General features: G+C 35.2%; 1 protein-coding gene across 5 annotated transcripts in view; it reads right to left on the minus strand.

Moving 5' to 3' along the window:
- FER (FER tyrosine kinase) overlaps window positions 1–19,963 on the minus strand; it is a 440,848-nt gene that overhangs the window by 303,096 nt on the left and 117,789 nt on the right. For all 5 annotated transcript variants that reach the window (XR_009260552.1, XM_058725350.1, XM_058725344.1 and 2 more), the window contains one exon: window positions 10,479–10,668. Coding sequence is in view for 4 of the 5 variants with exons in the window: in XM_058725350.1 (XP_058581333.1) it covers window positions 10,479–10,668 (190 nt within the window). In the remaining variant the exon portion in view is untranslated. The remainder of the gene's footprint in view (window positions 1–10,478; window positions 10,669–19,963) is intronic.

Genomic DNA, 19,963 nt, shown 5'->3' on the forward strand with positions numbered 1-19,963 from the left:
TTAATAAATTTAAATGTTTTATTACATTTAACCTTTTTTGTGTAAACTTGTATAAGTCCCTTAATTTCTCTGCTTTCATTTTTCATCTTTCTGTTGACTGGCATTCCAGTATTCCCAATTTCTTTGGAAATGAAGATTCAGGAGTTATCATCTGATGTTTGAATGATGACAGAAGGAGAAAAAAGCCCACAGATACATGACTACAAAGAAAGGATTTAAAACCAAGGGCTGAGGGCTAAAGCCTAAGGAATATTAATGGTCAATTTCATCACAGCATTTAAGTCTGATGTTTTCTTGTTAAGCACTTGTTTATTGTCATTTTCTGCCTCCTAAATGTAGAGCTATGAATGCACAGACTTATTATCCGCAGATGTCTCCGTACGTGGCATACAATATTCATAGAAGTTGGTTAATTGTGTTTAACAGGCAGAAGAGAAAGGAAGAGAAATGGGGCAAAGGTGGAAGAGACAAAAGACAGAAAGACAGAGAAAAGGCAAAAAGGGAAAAAAAAAGGAAGAAAAACTAAATGTGCACCAAGCACCTTCCTAACTATGTCTAGAACTCTTTAACATGCCTTTGCCTTTGCATTCATTCATTTAGCACTGATAAGGATCCTATGAGGTGCATATTAGTAACCACATTTTAGTGATGAAGAAACTAACATTGGGGGTGGGGTAAAAAATCACCTAACAGCAAATAAACTCAGACTGATTTCACTCAAATTCCCTGTGTCTCCACCCTGCCCTGCTGCTACAAAGAGAACATTTAAATAATACTGACAGGAAAGGACAAAAGAAGTATGAGTAAACCAGATTTCAACTGATATAATGAATAATAATATTGCATAAATTTACAAGAAGAGTTATTTTTAAAGTCAATGTATTAAAAGCTGTTAATTGAATTTTCCATAATTATAAACTTAAAAGAAAAATGTTATTTCATGAATGAATAAATAATCATAAAATTTAATGGTATTTAAGGATTTTTTTCTTTCATTCACATTAAACTATAAAAGGAAACTGGTATTAAAATGTGATTATAAGTGATGCTTTTATAAAAGTTGCTTTGTACAAAATTTTAAACACAAACTTTAACAGTGTAGTAGGAAAAAGTGAGCTTCAAGTAATTAAGGTAATAACAATAAAAAATTCTTTTAAAAAGTTAGGTGGGGGCGCCTGGGTGGCTCAGTCAGTTAAGCATCCAACTCTTGATTTCAGCTCAGGTCATGATCCCAGGGTCATAAGATCCAGCTCCATACTAAGCATGCTTAAGATTTTATCCCCCTCCATCTGCCCCCGCCTCCCCCTGCTCTCCCTCTCTCTTTTTCTGGGAAAAAAAAAAAAGATTAGGTGGTCAAGCCTATTGATGTCAGCAATATATAATCCCGAGTGAATTACATGATCTTTTATTTTAAAAATATTTTGCAATTGGGGCATCTGGGTGGCTCAGTCAGTTGACCATCCGACTTGGGCTCAGGCCATGATCTCATGGTTTGTAGGTTTGAGCCCCACAAACTGACTATTGTTGGTGTGGAGCCTGATTCAGATCCTCTGTCCCCCTCTCTCTACCTCCCACCCTCACATTCTTTCTCAAAAATAAATAAATATTTTAAAAAATGTTTTGTAATCTATTGTGGCCAAAAACAACATACTTTAAGTACAGAGTAGATCCCAAATTGCTTATCTATCATCTAAAAATTAATAGCATACATTTTTAAAAGAAAACATTTATGCTTAATGACAAGACTAAGGAACAGGGGCACCTGGGTGGTTCAGTCGGTTAAGCATCCAACTCTTGATTTAGGCTCAGGTCATGATATCACAGTTTGTGGGATTGAGCCCTGCATTGAGCTCTGTGCTGACAGCATAGAAGCTTCTCGGGATTCTCTCTCTCTTCTCTCTTTCTGCCACTCCCCAGCTTGCGCTCACTAGTGCTCTCTCTCTCAAAATAAATAAATAAACATAAACAAAATAAAATAAAATAAAATAAAATGTGGCTGGCTCTTATAAAAAAATTTTTAAAAGACTAAAGAATAAATAAAGACTAGCAGAAGAATAGGCACACATATCAAATCATTATCATTTCTGTGATAATCAAACAGTCAAGTATCAGCTATTAAAAGACAATAATAGGGGCACCTGGGTGGCTCAGTTGGTTGAGCAGCTGACTTCAGCTCAGGTCATTCTCGAAATTTGTGAGTTCAAGCTGACAGCTCAGAGCATGGAGCCTGCTTCAGATTCTTTGTCTCCCTCTCCCTCTGCCCCTCCCCTGCTCAGACTCACTCACTCTCTCTCTCTCTCTCTCTCTCTCTCTCTCTCTCTTTCTCTCTCTCAAAAATATAATACACATTAAAAAAAATAATAAATAAAGGACAACATTAGTTTGCTAAGTGGCAGAGACTATTCTATGTGCTTCAAATGTGTAAACTTAACCATTTCTTACAATGAATCAAGAGTAGGTAAAACTGTAATTCTCGTGTTACACATTGGGGAAAGATGGCAGGAAAAGTCCCTAACTTGCCTAACATCACGCAGTTATTAAGTGGTAGAACAGTGATATAAACCCAAGAAGCCTGGCTCTGCAGCTGGAGCACACTCTATAATGATTCTATTGCAGTCACACATTGCAATCTTTAACTCTGTAACCACTAAAGACTTTGTCACTCTGGTAAAATATCACTTCCATTATTATTTATAAAGTGAGAAATATTTCACAGAAACCAACTTCAACATTTAAACCATTTTTTTAACTGAGTGGCATCAATTATAACCTGCCAAATTTTATTTTGAAATTTTGTACCTGTTCATTTCCTCTATAATCATTTACTAAGTGTATATCTAGGCACTGCTAGGCAACTAAATTTTTTGAAATGTTTGAATGCATGGATACATAAAAGTAAAAATGCAGTCAATTTTTAATTAATTATTAATCAGTTACTTCTGTTCCATCTCCCCCACCAAAGCCAATGGCAAGGTCTAAGTCCATTTTATCTTTGACCCACCCTTCCAAAAAACCCCATAAATAATATTCATGTACTAAATAATCAAAAAACAATTGATGAATCCCAAATGACTGAATGACTCTGGGTGATTAAACCTTCTGATTTATATTAATCATAGTAGATATTTAATTCTTGCCTAACTTTCTCCTTTTATTTTTTTTTTTCTTTTTAGGGCTAATTAACCCCTGGCCATTAGTTTATGCTAAAATATTAAGAAAGCCACAATTTAAAAGGTAAGTTTGAAATATATATATACACATTTTTTCACATATGAATATATGTATATATAAATGAAAAGCAGTTTTTTCATTTGGTTTGTGCTATGCATAAACACATATATAGACATATAGATACATATAAATGAAAAAGTTACTTTTCTTTTACTATTTACTTGATTTGGCCCATATATATACTGCATATGCATATGAGCACAGAAAATAGTTAAAATATAAATTGAAAGCATTTTGAAATTTTAAGGGTTTTTTTTCCACCTGATACTGAAGATATCAGTAAGATATCAAGCAAGATTTCATTCTCTTTTATCATGAACAACATTCCATTGTATGTATATATCCACCTCTTCTTTATATTTAATCCACTGATGGGACACTCAGGTTGTTTCCATATCTTGGCTGTTATGAATAATGCTGCTATGAACATGGGGGTGAGATAGCTTTTCAAGTTAGTATTTTTGTTTCCTTCAGATAAATACCCAGAAATGGAATTGCTGGATCATATGGTAAGTTCTATATTTAATTTTTTGAGGAAACTCCATACTGCTTTCCACAGTGGCTGAACCAGTTTGCATTCCCACCAACAGTGTACAAGGGTTCCTTTTTCTCCACATCCTCACCAACACTTGTTCTTTCTCAACTTTTTGGTAATAGCCATTTTAACAGGTGAGAAGTGATGATACCTCATTGTGGTTTTGACTGGCATTTCCCTGATTAGTGACGTTAACGAATCTTGACTTTTGGAAAACGTTTGGAAAAGTTAACAAGGCTTTTGCAACATCATCTCAATCATCTCTTAACTTCTCTGTTTTATGTATTAGAAATACATACACCAAATAAACACAAAGCATAATATATAGCTGTAAATATACTTTAGGTATCAGATCCTAGGATAACTTAATAATATTAATGGCCTACGAAGCCACTGAAAGTTCAGCATGATAAAATTCATGCCATAGGAAATCTAGAAGCAAAAACTTATTAATCTACAAAACTTATATATTAATTCAATATTAACATAATAATCAACATCTATAACTGACATTGTTATTCACCAAAGCTGTCTTTATTATAACAAAAGGCTGGAAACCATGTAAACATGTCATTCCTTTGCTGAGAATCTTCAATGGCTTCTAATTTCTCTAACAGTTAGCATCAAAGTCTTTACAATAATCTACATGACTATATGTCTACTCCTCTGTCCCCATCTCTAATTTATTCTCTTTTACTGTGCTCTGGAATATTCTCATCTCAGGCAGTCTCATCATTTGCTCCCTTAATTCTTTCAGATCTTTGCATAAATGACACTTTAATAATGAAGCCTTCCTTGACAACCCTATATATAAAAATACTCCCCAGGGTGCCTGGGTGGCTCAGTCAGTTAAGAGTCCAAGTTCAGCTCAGGTCATGCTCTCATGGTCCGTGACTTCGAGCCCCACATTGGGCTCTGTGCTGACAGCTTGGAGCTTGGAGCCTGCTTCAGATTCTGTGTCTCCCTCTCTCTCTCTGCCCCTACCCAACTCATGCTCTGTCTGTCTGTCTGTCTCTCTCTCTGTCAAAAATAAATAAATATTAAAAAATTTAAAAAACAAAACAAAACAAAAACACCTCCCGGGGTGCCAGGGTGACTCGGTTGATTAAGTGGCCAACTTCAGCTCAGGTCACAATCTCATGGTTTGTGAGTTTGAGTCCCCTATCGGGCTCACTGTTATCAGCACAGAGCCTGCTTGGGATTCTCTGTCTCCCTCTCTCTCTCCCCCTCTCCTGCTCTCTCTCTCAAAAATAAATAAAAATTGAAAAAAAAAACACATCCCATCACCCTTTTTCTTCTATCGTTTTTTTATTTTTCTCCAAAGAACTTAGCACCACTTCACATATATATTTAATTATATGTTTAATATTTAATATATTTACTATTTAATATATATATTTAACTATTTATACTCACTTAGAGTTGAAAGTCCATGAGAACAGAAAAAAGTGTTTATCTTGTACACTACTACATCCTCCAAACTAAAATGATATAGGACACCTGACAATAAATATTTGTTGTTTGAACAAATGAAAAAAAAGCAACTGTATATGCACTATTATGAAATGATATCTAAAATATATTAGGTTAAAAAGCAAGATACAAAACAATATTGTTGTATATACTGCCATCTGTGTAAGAGCAGGGGGCATATAATGAACATTTATGTTTTCATTTGCATACAATGCTTCTAGAAGGTTACCTCTGAGGTAGAAAACTGAGAAACTAAAAAAGAGACACAAAGACCCCTTTATTTGTACATGTACATGTACTACCATGTACTCAGAGAAATTAATTAAGGCTTTGCCTTTATAAATAAGAAATACATAAGATAATCCTACAGAAAATTCTATAAATTATAACTCAGTATTTACTAATTAATTTACATGTGAACTAAGGTATATTATAGAAAAAACTGAAATAAAACCCATGTTTTAATAACACTTCATATACATTATCTCATTTCAGTGTCAGAAATCTTATCAGGCAAGGTGGATAAATATTCATTTCCTCATTTTACAGAAAGGAAAACTCAGAAATGTTAAGGAAACTGACTGTGGTTACAAAGCAGAGGCAAAGCTCAATTCGGGTCTCCTGATTTTTTGTCTCATACTTTTCTCAATGTATTTGATCAGCAAGTCTTTGAATTTGCATTTAAAGAAAGAAAGTGTACCTGATAATGAAAACAGAAAAAGCTTCAATGATGCTGTCAACCTCAACTGATATTCAGTCCATTTCAGTGTTTAACTATAAAATTGAAAATATCAGACAGTACTGTAAAATGGACTACTACTGAGTCATAATGACAGACAATATTTAGTCAACAAACCATATATTTTGTTGGTTGTAAATATAACAAAACAGGATTTTATTGATAGTGCTGTTCAACTAAGCAGAACTTACTCAATAAGATTTGCAGAGAAGATAAATATATATTGCATATTAGTCTAGCAAAAGAGCTTAAAAATGTGCAATTTCAGAAACATCAAAGTAAAGGCAATTATCTTTCAGAATAGCTAACCATATTTAAAAAGTAAGAACTCATTATATAGTACCATCAATTCTAGATATATCCGACATATAAGAAAGATTCAACAAAAATTATTATATTTGGTGCATAGCACATGCTATTATAAAGTAAAACAACTAGATTACTCTGGAGTGAAAATAAAGACTTCCTCAACTCAACAGATACTGATTGAAAGCTTACATTCTTACATCTAGACAACTAAAAGCAAACATGAAGAAAGGTGATACTTTTTAATTAATTAATTAATTAATTTTAAAAATAGTAAAGTCAGCTAATGATACTCAGGGATTAGAAAATTCTGGTATTTCCATCAGTATCCAAGGACAGTCATAAAAGAGTTCACCTTCCTAATATTTTCCAAAAGGCAAATTCCTCTTTCCTGCACAGCTAGAATTGAAGGATAAAATAAAATAAAATAAAATAAAATAAAACAAAATAAAATAAAATAAAATAATCCTTGGGTTTAGAGAACATTTAGACAACTCAAAATGCCTTTAGAATTATCAGCAGCACGTTTAATCTGTCAACAACCCAATCAGAAAAGAACAGATTTCTCTTCTAATTCAGTATTTCCCAAAGTATATTCCATTGCACTATGGTCCCTTTAGGATACTCTCTGAAAAGGAATTAGGTCAATATTTTCAGAGACACTACATCCCATGCTATACTTCCCTTCATAGGCAATGGATATTAAAAGTTCCAAAAAACCTGCAGTTAGTACAAAGGTTTCTTTTGCCTTAATCCAGCATGTCCCAAATTCTGGAACTCATTTCTCCTTGGAATACTTGAAGGACACCAAATTACCTTGATTTTCTACTACCTCACTGGTCACTCCTTAGTCTCCCACCAGGTCTTCCTTTTCTAGACCACCTAACTTGAAGTGCCCCAGAGTTCAGTCCTTGATTCTCTTTTCTTCTCTATTCTCTCTCACTTGGTGACTGCCTACAGTCAAATGATTTTATTATTTTTTTTAATGTTTACTTATTTTTGAGAGAGAGAGAGAGAGAGAGAGAGGCAGAGCGTGAGCAAGAGAGGGGCAGAGAGAGAGAGGGAGATACAGAATCACCCACATGGAGACAAGGAAATATTATAAACTACTCAGAGAACAAAAGATTTACTAGCTAAGATTTTCAAAACCCAAGTAAAAGAAAAAACTTCAGAAGTTCCTCTGAAAGAATGCATATACAATACACATAGTTATTAAGAATCAAGAAAGGGTCCTGATACATATAGGATAATACTTATTATCATATAGGATAGTAAAGGAGTCACAGAATCTGAAGCAGACTCCAGGCTCTGAGCTCTCAGCACAGAGCCCCATGCAGGGCTCAAACTCACCAGCTGTGAGATCATGACCTGAGCCAAAGTCGGATGCTTAACCAACTGAGCCACCCAGGCATCCCTAGTCAAATGATTTTAAATACCATGTGATACCTAGACTCTCAAATTTATATCTCCAATCCAAATCGCACTCCTGAACACAAGGCCCAAATACCAAATTTTGACAATGACTTGTTTTTTTAGAAAGACAAACTGAAATCTTGCTCTGCCTCATCATAGCTACTTAGGTATATCTTTCCATTCACTCGAAACAAATTGTATTCCTGTAGTTCTCCTGCTAAAAACCTTAAAATCATCGTTGACTATTCTCTCTCATAACTCACATTTAATCCATAGGAAGTCTCCTGGGCTCAACCTTCAGAATGTATCCAGAAGCTAAACACGTCTTGCTACTTCCCATGCTACCATCCTTGCCCAAACCATGATCTTCTATAATGTGGGTTACTGCAATAATCTCATTCTTCCATCCTTATTCCCTTAAGTAAATTCTCAACATAGTTGCTGCAGCAATCCATCTAAATAAAAAGTCAGAGCATGTCATTCCTCTGTTATTACTCTCCACCCTAGTGGCTTCCCATTTCACTCAGAGAAAAGTCATAAGCCTTAATTATGGTCCACAAAGCCCCAAGGTCTATTCCCCAATACTTCTCTAATCTCATTCCCCATACTCTCACCTTCCCCTCCACTCAGACTTCCTTAATCATACCTTGAATAGTCCAACATGCTCCTGCATTATAGCCTTTGCAACAGGTGCACCCTCTGACTGAAATGCTCTTTCCCCAGAAATGAAGGGGTGTAGTAGCTCCCTGTCTCCAGTCTTTGTTCAAATGTCAACTACCCAGTGATGGTTATTCTGACTTGGATTTAAAATTGTGTCCCAACTTCTAGACCCCCAACCCTCTACCCTGCTCTGTTTCTATTTCTTGGCATTTAGCATCTTCCAAAATAGTATATAATTTATTACTCATTTATTAACTGCCACTCACTACAGAATGTGACCTCTAAGAGAGGTTTTTTAAATTAGTTTTATTCACTGATGTATCTTAAGCCATCTAGAAATGTGCTTGACTCAATAAATATTGCTCAAATGAATAAATGAAACATACTTATGCCCAGACAATAGAGAATTTCTGCACAGTACTTAATATTTATCATTCTCTCCTTGGAATTTTGGCCAAAATTAGACCTAGTTTTAAAAAAAAGACATTAATATGGCTTCTCCTGACAGAGATGATTATGTTTTCTGCCTCCACAATTTTTTTTTAGATTTCTGTAAATAAATAGATGGGCTTTCACTGTAATTGAATTATAGAGCCAAAATAAACATCAACATCTCTAAGAACCTGACTATACAATCCTAACTCTGATTATACATTTTAATCACATGTATAAGTATACACAATCAAGGCGCCTGGGTGGCTCAGTCGGTTGAGCATCTGACTTCGGCTCAGGTCATGATCTCACTGTCCGTGAGTTCAAGCCCCATGCCGGACTCTGTGCTGACAGCTCGGAGCCTGGAGCCTGTTTCAGATTCTGTGTCTCCCTCTCTCTCTTCGCCCTCCCCCACTTTGCTCATGCTCTGTCTCTCTGTCAAAAATAAATAAACACTAAAAAAAATTTTTTTTAATGAATACATAATCTGTGGCCCATCTTAGTGGTACAGTTCTTTAAGGCACTCCTCCACAAAAGCATTCACTACTGAAGCATAAGTGTATTGGTTAACACTGCCATTAATTTGAGTCATGTAACTTACAGATTAACATGGCTCAATTAATAACAAAAATGGGAACAATCATAATAATTTAAATATTTCATATTCATTTATCACATTTTCAAATACTGCCTTTTCTTTCAATAGAGACATCTGAATATGTTTAATAATCAAGTTGTACTATTCAGAACCACATAAACTAAAAATGACTAAAATATCAGCTATAGAATCATCAACTATGATAGTTCTATTTATGGACCACATATAGCTACTCACAGAAAAAGCCAAGGACATACCTCAGGCTTTTTTAGCCTGGGCACTACTGATATTTTGAGTTGGATACTTTTTTGTTTGGAATATGAAGGCAAAGGTTGTCTTGTGCATTATAGGATGTTTAGAGGCATCAGTGGCCTCTACCCATCAGATACCACTAACTGTAACAACCAAAAATATCTGGAGACATTGCCAGATGTCCCCTGGAGGGCAAAACTGTCCTCTTGATGAGAACCACCAACCTAAGATGGAAAGGAAGAAGGAAAAAAAGGAAAGAAGAGAGGGAGGGAGGCAGGAAGGGAGAGAAGGGGAGGGAAAGTATTTATACTAGGCATTCTTAAACAGGTCATGAAAATATAAAATGCAGTTGAATTTCTAGTTGGTGGGTTTGAATGTGTTTACTGTAGTTTAAGAATATAAGTAAAAAAAATCTATTTTTAAACAAAATCAAATGTGTTGTGAAAATAATAAACATATCATCAATCTCAGACAAATAAGATTTTACTGTTCTTAAGAAGAAAAAAATAATAAATAGCTTTCTCCTTATTTCTTACTTCTATCTTAGTAATAACACTCTACCTTCTGTCTTCCAGGAATAAAAACATGTGCAGTCTTTGTATTCAGTTTTAAAGGCCAGAGAAGAGCTTTTCCTCTGACTCTACAGGTGGTTCCCAAAAATGTTCTCCAGGTGACCTGACATGACTGACAAATCTATTTTGCATTTACAAACAAGTTTAACAGGGCCTGCATATTAACAAGAAAAACAATTTGTCATAGCAAAATAATTAATTTTTATATTCATTTATTACCTAGATACTTCTCTTTCAAGTTTCTCATTTGATTACTCTTCGGCTTACCATAGATGTAACTGATCGTGCATCTTCTTCATAATTTACTACTGGAGGTGGCTCTTTCCCATCGTTTTCTTGTACTTTTTGTTCTAGTAATTCTTTCTGTGCTGTAAACTTTGCCTCAGTGCATCTCAACTGCTGGACTGACTGTTTCAGCTCTTCAAGTGACTGTTTCTGGCTTAGCAGAAGCACAATACTGAAAAAGAACACATTAAATATAAATTAGTTCAACTTCTTTAAGAAACAGAGCCTTTCAAGGAAACTATACATGTATTATGCTTCTGCTTCCTTTCATTTTCACCTTTATAACAGTCCTTCAGAATCATTAGAATGATAAAACCAAACAGCTTTTGCATCATCACGATAGTTACTAAATGTTAGCATTAGCAAAATGGAAGAAAATATTTGGAAGCAAAAAACAAATTCAAGATGCTTTGAAATATATTATAATGTATGATGTTCATTTTACTTTACAACTAAGCCATCTACCTCACAGAGTACAGACACTTAGGTTGAGAAGTGTAGGGCCTAAAATGAATTAATATGACTAAAGCAGAATCTCAATTTACTTCAAATCTCAAATGGAATATAGCTGAAGTCAGATCTGTGCCTCAGGTAAAATAAACTAAATCAAAGTGACAACCTGGGAAGAAGCTGTGTTTATTTTGTGAGGGGTGTGTTTTAAGAGTTGAAGAAAGCTGTTCTGATGAGGACTGAGGACTGAGCTGTCACTGAGGAAATGAGCATAACATAAGTCCCCAGATCTTTCCAATACATCACTATAAATATAATATACTTCCCCAATTCTTTACAGAACTACATAGGCCACATGTTGCCTTTCTGTGACCTTTTATACCTTGAAATCTGCCCCAAAGGGAATTTCAAACTAATTCACCCACATTAAAGCCACAAGAAAACAGGGAGTGGTGGTGGAGAACAAACACCTCTAGAAACACTGTCATATATAGTATACTAATATCTTAAAGAACTGTGCCATGTACCATTGAAAATAGGTAATTAATATGTAAATGACAACAGACTGTCAATAAGGGAAAACTTCGAAACTGGACAATAAGATCAGAAAATGTTACTTTCTTAAATCGGAATTTATATGGATCGATACTAATTGAATAAGTAATCATAGGCAGAAGAAATGCCCACTAAGAGAGATCTGTTTATACACACAATGTTGATCGATATTTTGAAAACTCAATTTCAATCAAATTGAGCAGGGTACAACCTCAGGGAATGCTATTAGGAGAGCTAAAATCTCCTCATTATATTGCAATGAGTTTCAGGTGAAACTGACAAAAAGCGAACTCAGGTGGAGAATTGAGTGAAATTTGGGAAAAGAACAAATGAGAAAAGTTTTTGTTCAATGTTTATTTATTTTGAGAGAGAAGGTGAGCAGGGCGAGAGAAAGAGGGGGAGAGAATTCAAGCAGGCTCTGCGCTGTCAGCACTGAGCCTGATGCAGGGTTCAATCTCATGAACCATGAGATAATGACCTGAGCTGAAATCAAGAGTCAGATGCTTAAATGAGACACACAGGCAGCCCAAGATTATTTATAACAGAAACCTAGCAATGTTCAAAAGACAAATCCCCCTAACCAGTGGAGTTCATGGCCAAAGTAATGAAGAAGGATATACCATACTGTCAGAGCTCATTACTACCTCCCAAGTAAAATCATCATGGCATAATGGTAAGAGTATAATTATATCAAATGAGAACAGATTCAATGTAATGGCTTAATCATGTTGATTTTCTCATCTTCAGTTTTAGCATGGGAAAAATTGATAATAATACCAAATTGTCAGGGTTGTTCTGAATACAATGAGATAATATTTAAAAAACTTGTTAGCATAGTGCCTCCCATCAAGTAAGAATTCAGTAAGTAGCAATTATCATTTATATCATCATCATTCAACAATCCGTGAACTGCGTTCTAAATCCACACAGATTTTCCTGATAAATTCCTTCTGGTTTGCATATTAAGTAGTAAGTCCTTTTTTCATAATAAATTGGTTATAGATCTTTTTCTCTGTGAATCTCTTCAGAGAAAGTTCATTTTTAAAGGCCACTTTTTTGAACACAAATTCATAAGGACTGAGTTCTGGAAAAAATTACACCCACATGAACTTAAAGCTTCTTGAAGGTTCCTTGTTTGTATCTCCTCACCACCAAAAGAATCACATGACAAAAGGATAGGGCACAATTTAAAATGTACCAAGTAACATGGTAAAAACATGTATTTATGTATCTCCAGAATGAGTCCAAAAAAGAGGGTGAATGATTTCACAAAAGTATACCAATTAATAGGAAATTATACTTGAAAATAATAATGCTCTAAAACCATTACTACTACCATTAACCTTCTGTAAATCAAGTTCCTAAAGACCAATAGGGAAAAATGCAAAATAAAAAAATAATAATAATTAAAGGAATGAAAATAAACTTCAAAAATAAAATATGAAATGACTAATAAGGAGCGATAATTACAAAATAGTAAATATGAATAGAATATTAGGACAAAAAATTCAAAGAAATACATTTATGGGAGCAAAACACCTACATTTGAATATCTCTTCAATTGTATAGCAGGCCCCCAAAAACGACTACACCCTTCTCCCCAGAAGCTAGGAATATGTTACCTTATATAGTAGCAAAAGGGAGTTTTGTAAGTTAAGGATGGTGGAATGGGGAAGTTATTTTAGATTATCCAGGTGAGCCCAATATAAACATAAGCATCTGATAAGAGAGAAGTAAAAGGGACAATGTCAGAGAAGACAATGTGACCAAAAAACAAAAAGGGGGGGGGGGGAAGAAAAGGCACTGTGATGTGGAGCCAAGAGCCAAGGAATAAGGAAAGTCTCTAGAAGCTGGATAAACAGAAAAGTGGATTCTCCCCAAGAGCCTGCAGAAGAAATCAGCCCCATCAACAACTTGCTTTTAGGCCCACAAGACTCATTTCCAACATCTGATCTCCAGAAATATAAGAGAATAAATTTGTGTTGTTTTAAATTACCAAGTTTGTGGCAATTTATTACAGCAGGAATAGAAAACTAACACAAACCCTAAGAGAGATGATACCTGTTTTTGGTCCATTTTAAATGACTAAACTAGGGGCACCACCCGTTTTTTGTTGTTGTTTGTGTATTTATTTATTTATTTATTTATTTATTTATTTATTTATTGAGAGAGAGACAGCAGGTTAGGGGCAGAGGTGGAAGAAGAGGGAGAATCCCAAGCAGTCTCTGCAATGTCAGCACAGAGCCTGATGTGGGGCTTGAACTGCGAACCACGAGATCATGAGCTGAACTGAAATCAAGAGTCGGCCCGCTTAACTGACTGAGCCACCCAGTTGCCCTGGGTGTTCGACTGCTGATTTCAGCTCAGGTCATGATCCCAGGGTCCTGGGACCAAGCCCTACCTCAGGCTCTGTGCTGAGCATGGATCCTGCTTAAGATTCTCTCTCCTTCTGCTCCTCTCCCCTCCTTGTTCTCTGTCTCTACCTAAAATAATTTTTTTTTAATGGCTGAAATATAAGAAACATTATATGGTTGTATAGTATGCATAGCCAGTAACAACTAGGATATAGACTTAAGAGAAAAATATTAAAGAGTTAGAAGTATTTTTCAAGGGGCGCCTGGGTGGCGCAGTCGGTTAAGCGTCCGACTTCAGCCAGGTCACGATCTCACGGTCCGTGAGTTCGAGCCCCGCGTCAGGCTCTGGGCTGATGGCTCAGAGCCTGGAGCCTGTTTCCGATTCTGTGTCTCCCTCTCTCTCTGTCCCTCCCCCGTTCATGCTCTGTCTCTCTCTGTCCCAAAAAAAAAAAAAAAAAAAGAAGTATTTTTCAACCAGAAAATGACTGTATCACATAAATTAGTTTTAGCTTCATTAAATACTAAATAAAATTTTTAAGGGATTAAACCATTACAGAAAGTTGAAATAAAAAAAAAAGAATAGAAATATCAGACAATCCAGCAATTCCAAATCTGGATATTTACCCAAAGAAAACAAAAACAATAATTCAAAAAGATACACACACCGCATTTTCACTGCAGCATTTATAATAGCCAAGATATGGAAGCACCCTAAGTGTCCATCAATAATCAATGGATAAAGACGATGTGGTGTTGTGTGGATATATATTATCCAAATATATATAAATATATATATATAAATTTATAAAATATATATATATATAAATATACATCTACATAATGAGACATATACTCAGCCATAAAAAAAGAATGAAACTTGACTTTTTAACAGAGAGAAATAGCTACCATATGAGTGGGGGGAGAGAGAGAGAGAGAGAGAGAGAGAGAGAGAGAGAGAGAGAGAGAGAGCGCTCCATGCTCACGGTGGAGCCCTATGCAGGGCTCAATCCCATGACCCTGGGATCATGACCTGAGCAGAAATCAAGAGTCAGATGCGCAACCGACTGAGCCACCCAGGTGCCTGAAATCTTGCCATTTGTGACAACATGGATGGACCTAGAGGGTATTATGCTAAGTAAAATAAGTCAGGCAGAGAAAAGCAAACACCGTATGACTTCACTTATATGTAGAGTCTAAAAAACAAATCAGAACAGAAACAGAAATGAACTCATAAATGCAGAGAGAAAACTGGTGGTTACAGAGGGGAGGGGATAGGAGGACAGGAAAAATATGCAAAGGAAGTTAAGAGGTACAAACTTCCAGTTATAAAACAAGTAAGTCATAGAGGTAAAGTACAGCAGAGGAAATACAGTCAATAGTATTGTAATAACTTTATATGGTGATAGTAACTAGATTTATCATAGTGACCATTTTGTAATGTAAACAAATGTCGAATCACAATGTTGTACACATGAAACTAACAATGTTGTATGTCAACTATACTTCAATAAAAATAATGAATTAAAAAATTTTAAACCACATATAAAGTTTAGAGAAAAGGCTCTTTTTAAACATGACTTCTCATGGCATTTATAATCTCTATACTAAACTATTTCACCTTTACTTTACCCTGAATAATAAATAGGGTCTTCCAAAATGATAAACATAAAGGAGAAAAGTTAGTATTTTCAACAAATGGTGCTGCACAAGTGGTCATCCATATGCAAGAAATGAATCAAAAACAGACCTTATATCATTCATAAAAATTAACTCAAAACAGATCAGACATAAAAGTAAAACATAAACTACAAAACTCCTAGAGGATACATAGGAGAAAACATAGATGACATTGGTCTGGTGAGAGCATTTTTTTTTAGATAAAACATCAAAGGCACAACCTGTGAAAGAAATAATTGATAAACTACAGTTTATGAAAATTAAAAACTTTTGCTCTGTGAAAGACAATGTCAGGAGAACAGTAAGATAAGCCATAGACAGGGAGAGAACATAGGAAACACATACGTCTGATAAAAGACTATTATTCAAAATACACAAAGATCTCTTAAATGTCAACAATAAGAAAACAAACAACCTGATTTAAAAAACAGGTCAAAGATTTAACAGACACCTCACCAAAGAAGATATGCTCATGGAAAATAAGTATATGAAAAGATGCCCCACACCACGTGTCCTCAGTGACATGCAAATTAAAACAACAATGAGATACCTCTATCCAGTGATGAGATGACCAAACTCTAAAACACAGACAACATCAAATGCTGACAAGGATGTGGAACAATAGAAGCTCTCATTCATTACTGGTAGGAATACAAAATGGTGCAGCTACTCGAAAAGATGGTTTGGCAGTTACTTACAAAAGTAAAAATACTCCTACCATATGATCAAGCGTCACACTCCTTTATTTACTCAAAGGAATTAAAATTTTGCATCCACACAAAAGCCTGCACACAGATGTACATAGAGCAGCTTTATTCATAACTGCCTAAACTTGGAAGCAACCAAGATATCCTTTAGTAGGTGAATGGATAAATAAACTGTGATTCATCCAGACAATGGGATATTATTCAGCACTCAAATGAGCTACCAAGCTACAAAAAAGACATGGAGGAAACTTAACTGCATATTACTAAGTGAAAGAAGCCAATCTGAAAAGGCTACATAATGTCTGATTCTAAATATATGACATTCTGGAAAAGGCAAAAATTATGGCGACAATAAAAAGATCAGCAGTTGACAACAGCTGAGAATTGGGGCAGGGGGATAAATAACTGGAGCACAGAGGCTTTCTGGCAAAAATTATGCTGTATGATACCATAATGATGGATACATGTCATTACACATTGTTCAAACTGACAGGAGTGAAATGTAATTTAAATTAAGGACTTTGGGTGATAATGATGTGTCACTGTAGGTTCATCAATTGTAACAAATATAACACTCTGGAGAGGTATTGAAAACGGGGGAAGATATGCATGTGTAGGGTCAAGGATATATGGAAAATCTCTGAACCTTCCCCTCAATTTTGCTATGAAAGTTAAACTACTCTAAAAAATAAAGTCTCAATATAAAAAAAAATGAGGTATCAGTACACATCTATTAGAATGGCTCAAATACAATAAGATGACCCACATCAAATGCTGCCAAGGATGAGGAGAAAATGATCACGCATACACTGCTAGTAGGAAAACAGAAAAATTAAAACTTACATTCACAAAAAAAGCTGTACATGAATGTCTGAAGCATCATTATTTGTAATAGTCAAAGCCTGGAAACAAATCAGATGTTCTTCAAAGGGTGAATGATTAGACAAATGAGTTGAATTGTGTCCTCTAAGAACCTCAAAATGTGATCTTATTTGGAAATAGGGTTGTCGCAGATGTAATTAATTAAGATGAGGTTATATTGGAGTGGATTTGGGCCTTTAATTCTTATCACTGGTGTCCTTGTAAGAAGAAGAAAATCTGGATACTGAGAAGAGTACCCAGAATACCACCGGGAGATGGAGGCAGATTGAAGTGATGCTTCTATAAACCAAGGAATGCCTAGGTTTGCCAGCTATTAGGGAAGCTAGGAGGGAGGCAAAGAACAGATTCTCCCTCAAAGCCATCAGAAGAAACCAGCCTGCCAACACTTCATTTAAGAATATGAAAGAATAAATTTGTTTAAGCCACCAAGTATGCGGTACTTTGTAATGGGAGCCCTAGAAAACTAACATACACACCATGGAATACTACTTAACAATGAAAAGGAATGAAAGTGCCTGGATGAATTATGATGAATATAAAAAGCCAATCTCAAAAGGTCACATACAATGTGATTCCATTTATATAACATTCTTGAAAAGACAAAATTGTAGAAATGGAAGACAGTTGCCAGGAGTTAAAAAAAGGGTGTGAGATGGAAGGCAGTGTGGCTATAAAAATGCAGTACGAACGATCCTTGCAATGATGAAAATGTTCTGTTCCATTACTGTATCAATGTCAATATCTGGATTATAATATTATATTATAGTTTTGCAAGATGGGGAGATGTGAGCATAGGGGAGATGTGAGCATAGGGTACATGGGATCTCTCTGTATTGATTCTTACAACTATAGGTCAATCTGTAATTATATGAAAATAAAAACTTTAATTAAAATGTATATCAGTGCTGCTGCATCATGCTTCCTCTGGTAGGTGAGGTTTTTATCATCTCATATGCCTTGGGTTCTTAAATAATCTTAAATAATCTGATAGGCCTTTTTTATTCTCCTCTCAGGAGTTCCAAATAATTATATTGTATCATATTGGCAATCACTTAGTCATTCTGAGACACTATGCTAATACCAAAAATTAGGGTTAAAATATAAATTTCTGGGTTTTAGTTTAGTGGTTTGGAAAAACAATGAGATTTGGTGGGGAGGTAGATGCTGTATAGTATGGCTGTAGTCCTAACTTTTTTCTTTAATTTTTTTTTTTTAAACATTTATTCATTTTTTGAGAGACAGAGAGAGAGCACAAGCAGGGGAGGGGCAGAGAGAGGGGGAGACACAGAATCCGAAGCAGGCTCCAGGCTATGAGCTGTCAGCACAGAGCCCGATGCGGGGCCTAAACTCATGAAATGCCAGATCATGACCTGAGCCAAAGTCAGATGCTTAACCGACTGAGCCACCCAGGCATCCCTAGTCCTAACTGTCTTCAATCAACATGTCTGGTCATGAAATTAATAAGCAACATTAGCTATTTCCAATTAATCTCATTGAGCTTTATGTATAATGATATAGTTTCACATACATTAACATCTTGCTTTTGTTCAATAGTTACTTTTTTAAAAGTATTACTGTAATCACTATACTAGACAATATTAATGATTTTTATGCTTATAACACCAGTGAGCAAACAAGTTATACATATTATAAGAAAAAAATTATAGAAAATAAATGACTGTATAACACAATAGGAAACCATAAATAAATTTAAAACCTAGATGAGATCAGAACCTTTACATGTGCAACTTACTCCCTATCTCTGACTACTCTTTCCATGCATTTGTCACACGGTGGGGGGGGGGGGGGGGGCAACTTCTGTCCTTCACAGCTAGTAAAAATGCCAATTTCTGGGAGACCCCAGAGTACCTATCTTAAGTAGGTGTTCCTCTATTATTCTTTTATCTGAACTCCTTATTTTATAGCAATTATCATAATGTTAATTTCTTGTTCATATTAGTCTACTCCACAAAAGTGTAAGCTTCATAAAACATGGGACAATAAATATCTTACCCTTCATTGTATTCATAGCACCTAGCAGACATGCAATAAATGTTATTGAATGTATTGTCTATTTAGGTAGGACAACTTTGTAATATACATAATTTTTAAATCTGGAGACAAAAATAAAAGGTCCCTGAATTTGCACACTCTATAATACTCTAGATAACTTAAGTCTTACCTGAACTGTAAGGTCGATGTGACATTTTGCAAGTCTCTTAAAATTTCTGGGCCTCAGATGTTACATAATTTGAAAGACAAGGAGGTTGAAACAAATAATCTCTTAAGATTCTGCATGGCTTTGGGGCACCTAGGTGTCTCAGTCAGTTAAGCGTCTGACTTTGGCTCAGATCATGATCTCATGGTTCATGGATTCAAGCCCCACATTGGGCTCTGTGCTGACAACTCAGAGCCTGGAGCCTGCTTCAGAGTCTGTCTCTCTCTTGCACATGCACTCTCAAAAGTAAATAAGAAACATTTTTAAAAATTAAAAAAAAAAGATTCTGAAAGGCTGTAATAGTTATGACTTTATAACATATAAAGTATTTTTAACTATTAAGTGATAATAGTACAAAAGAACACAAAATCAAATAATCATTCACTTTTTGGAAATTAAGCCAAGCATTAAAACCAGTAGTAATATTACTTGCTCTTTATGCCCCTGAGTCATAAATGACATATGCATGATGTATTTTCCCATAAACTATTTTCTAATACAGTAGTCAAGGGTCATAAATCAGGAGAAGATTGATATTACTTTCATTTGAATAAATATGCTTTAGAAGTAATGAGTAAAGTTATGTATACTACAGTGACACTTTGTGTTGTATTAAAATTATAC

The sequence above is a fragment of the Neofelis nebulosa genome, chromosome 1 (genome assembly GCF_028018385.1).
Source record: "Neofelis nebulosa isolate mNeoNeb1 chromosome 1, mNeoNeb1.pri, whole genome shotgun sequence".
NCBI lineage: Eukaryota > Metazoa > Chordata > Mammalia > Carnivora > Felidae > Neofelis > Neofelis nebulosa.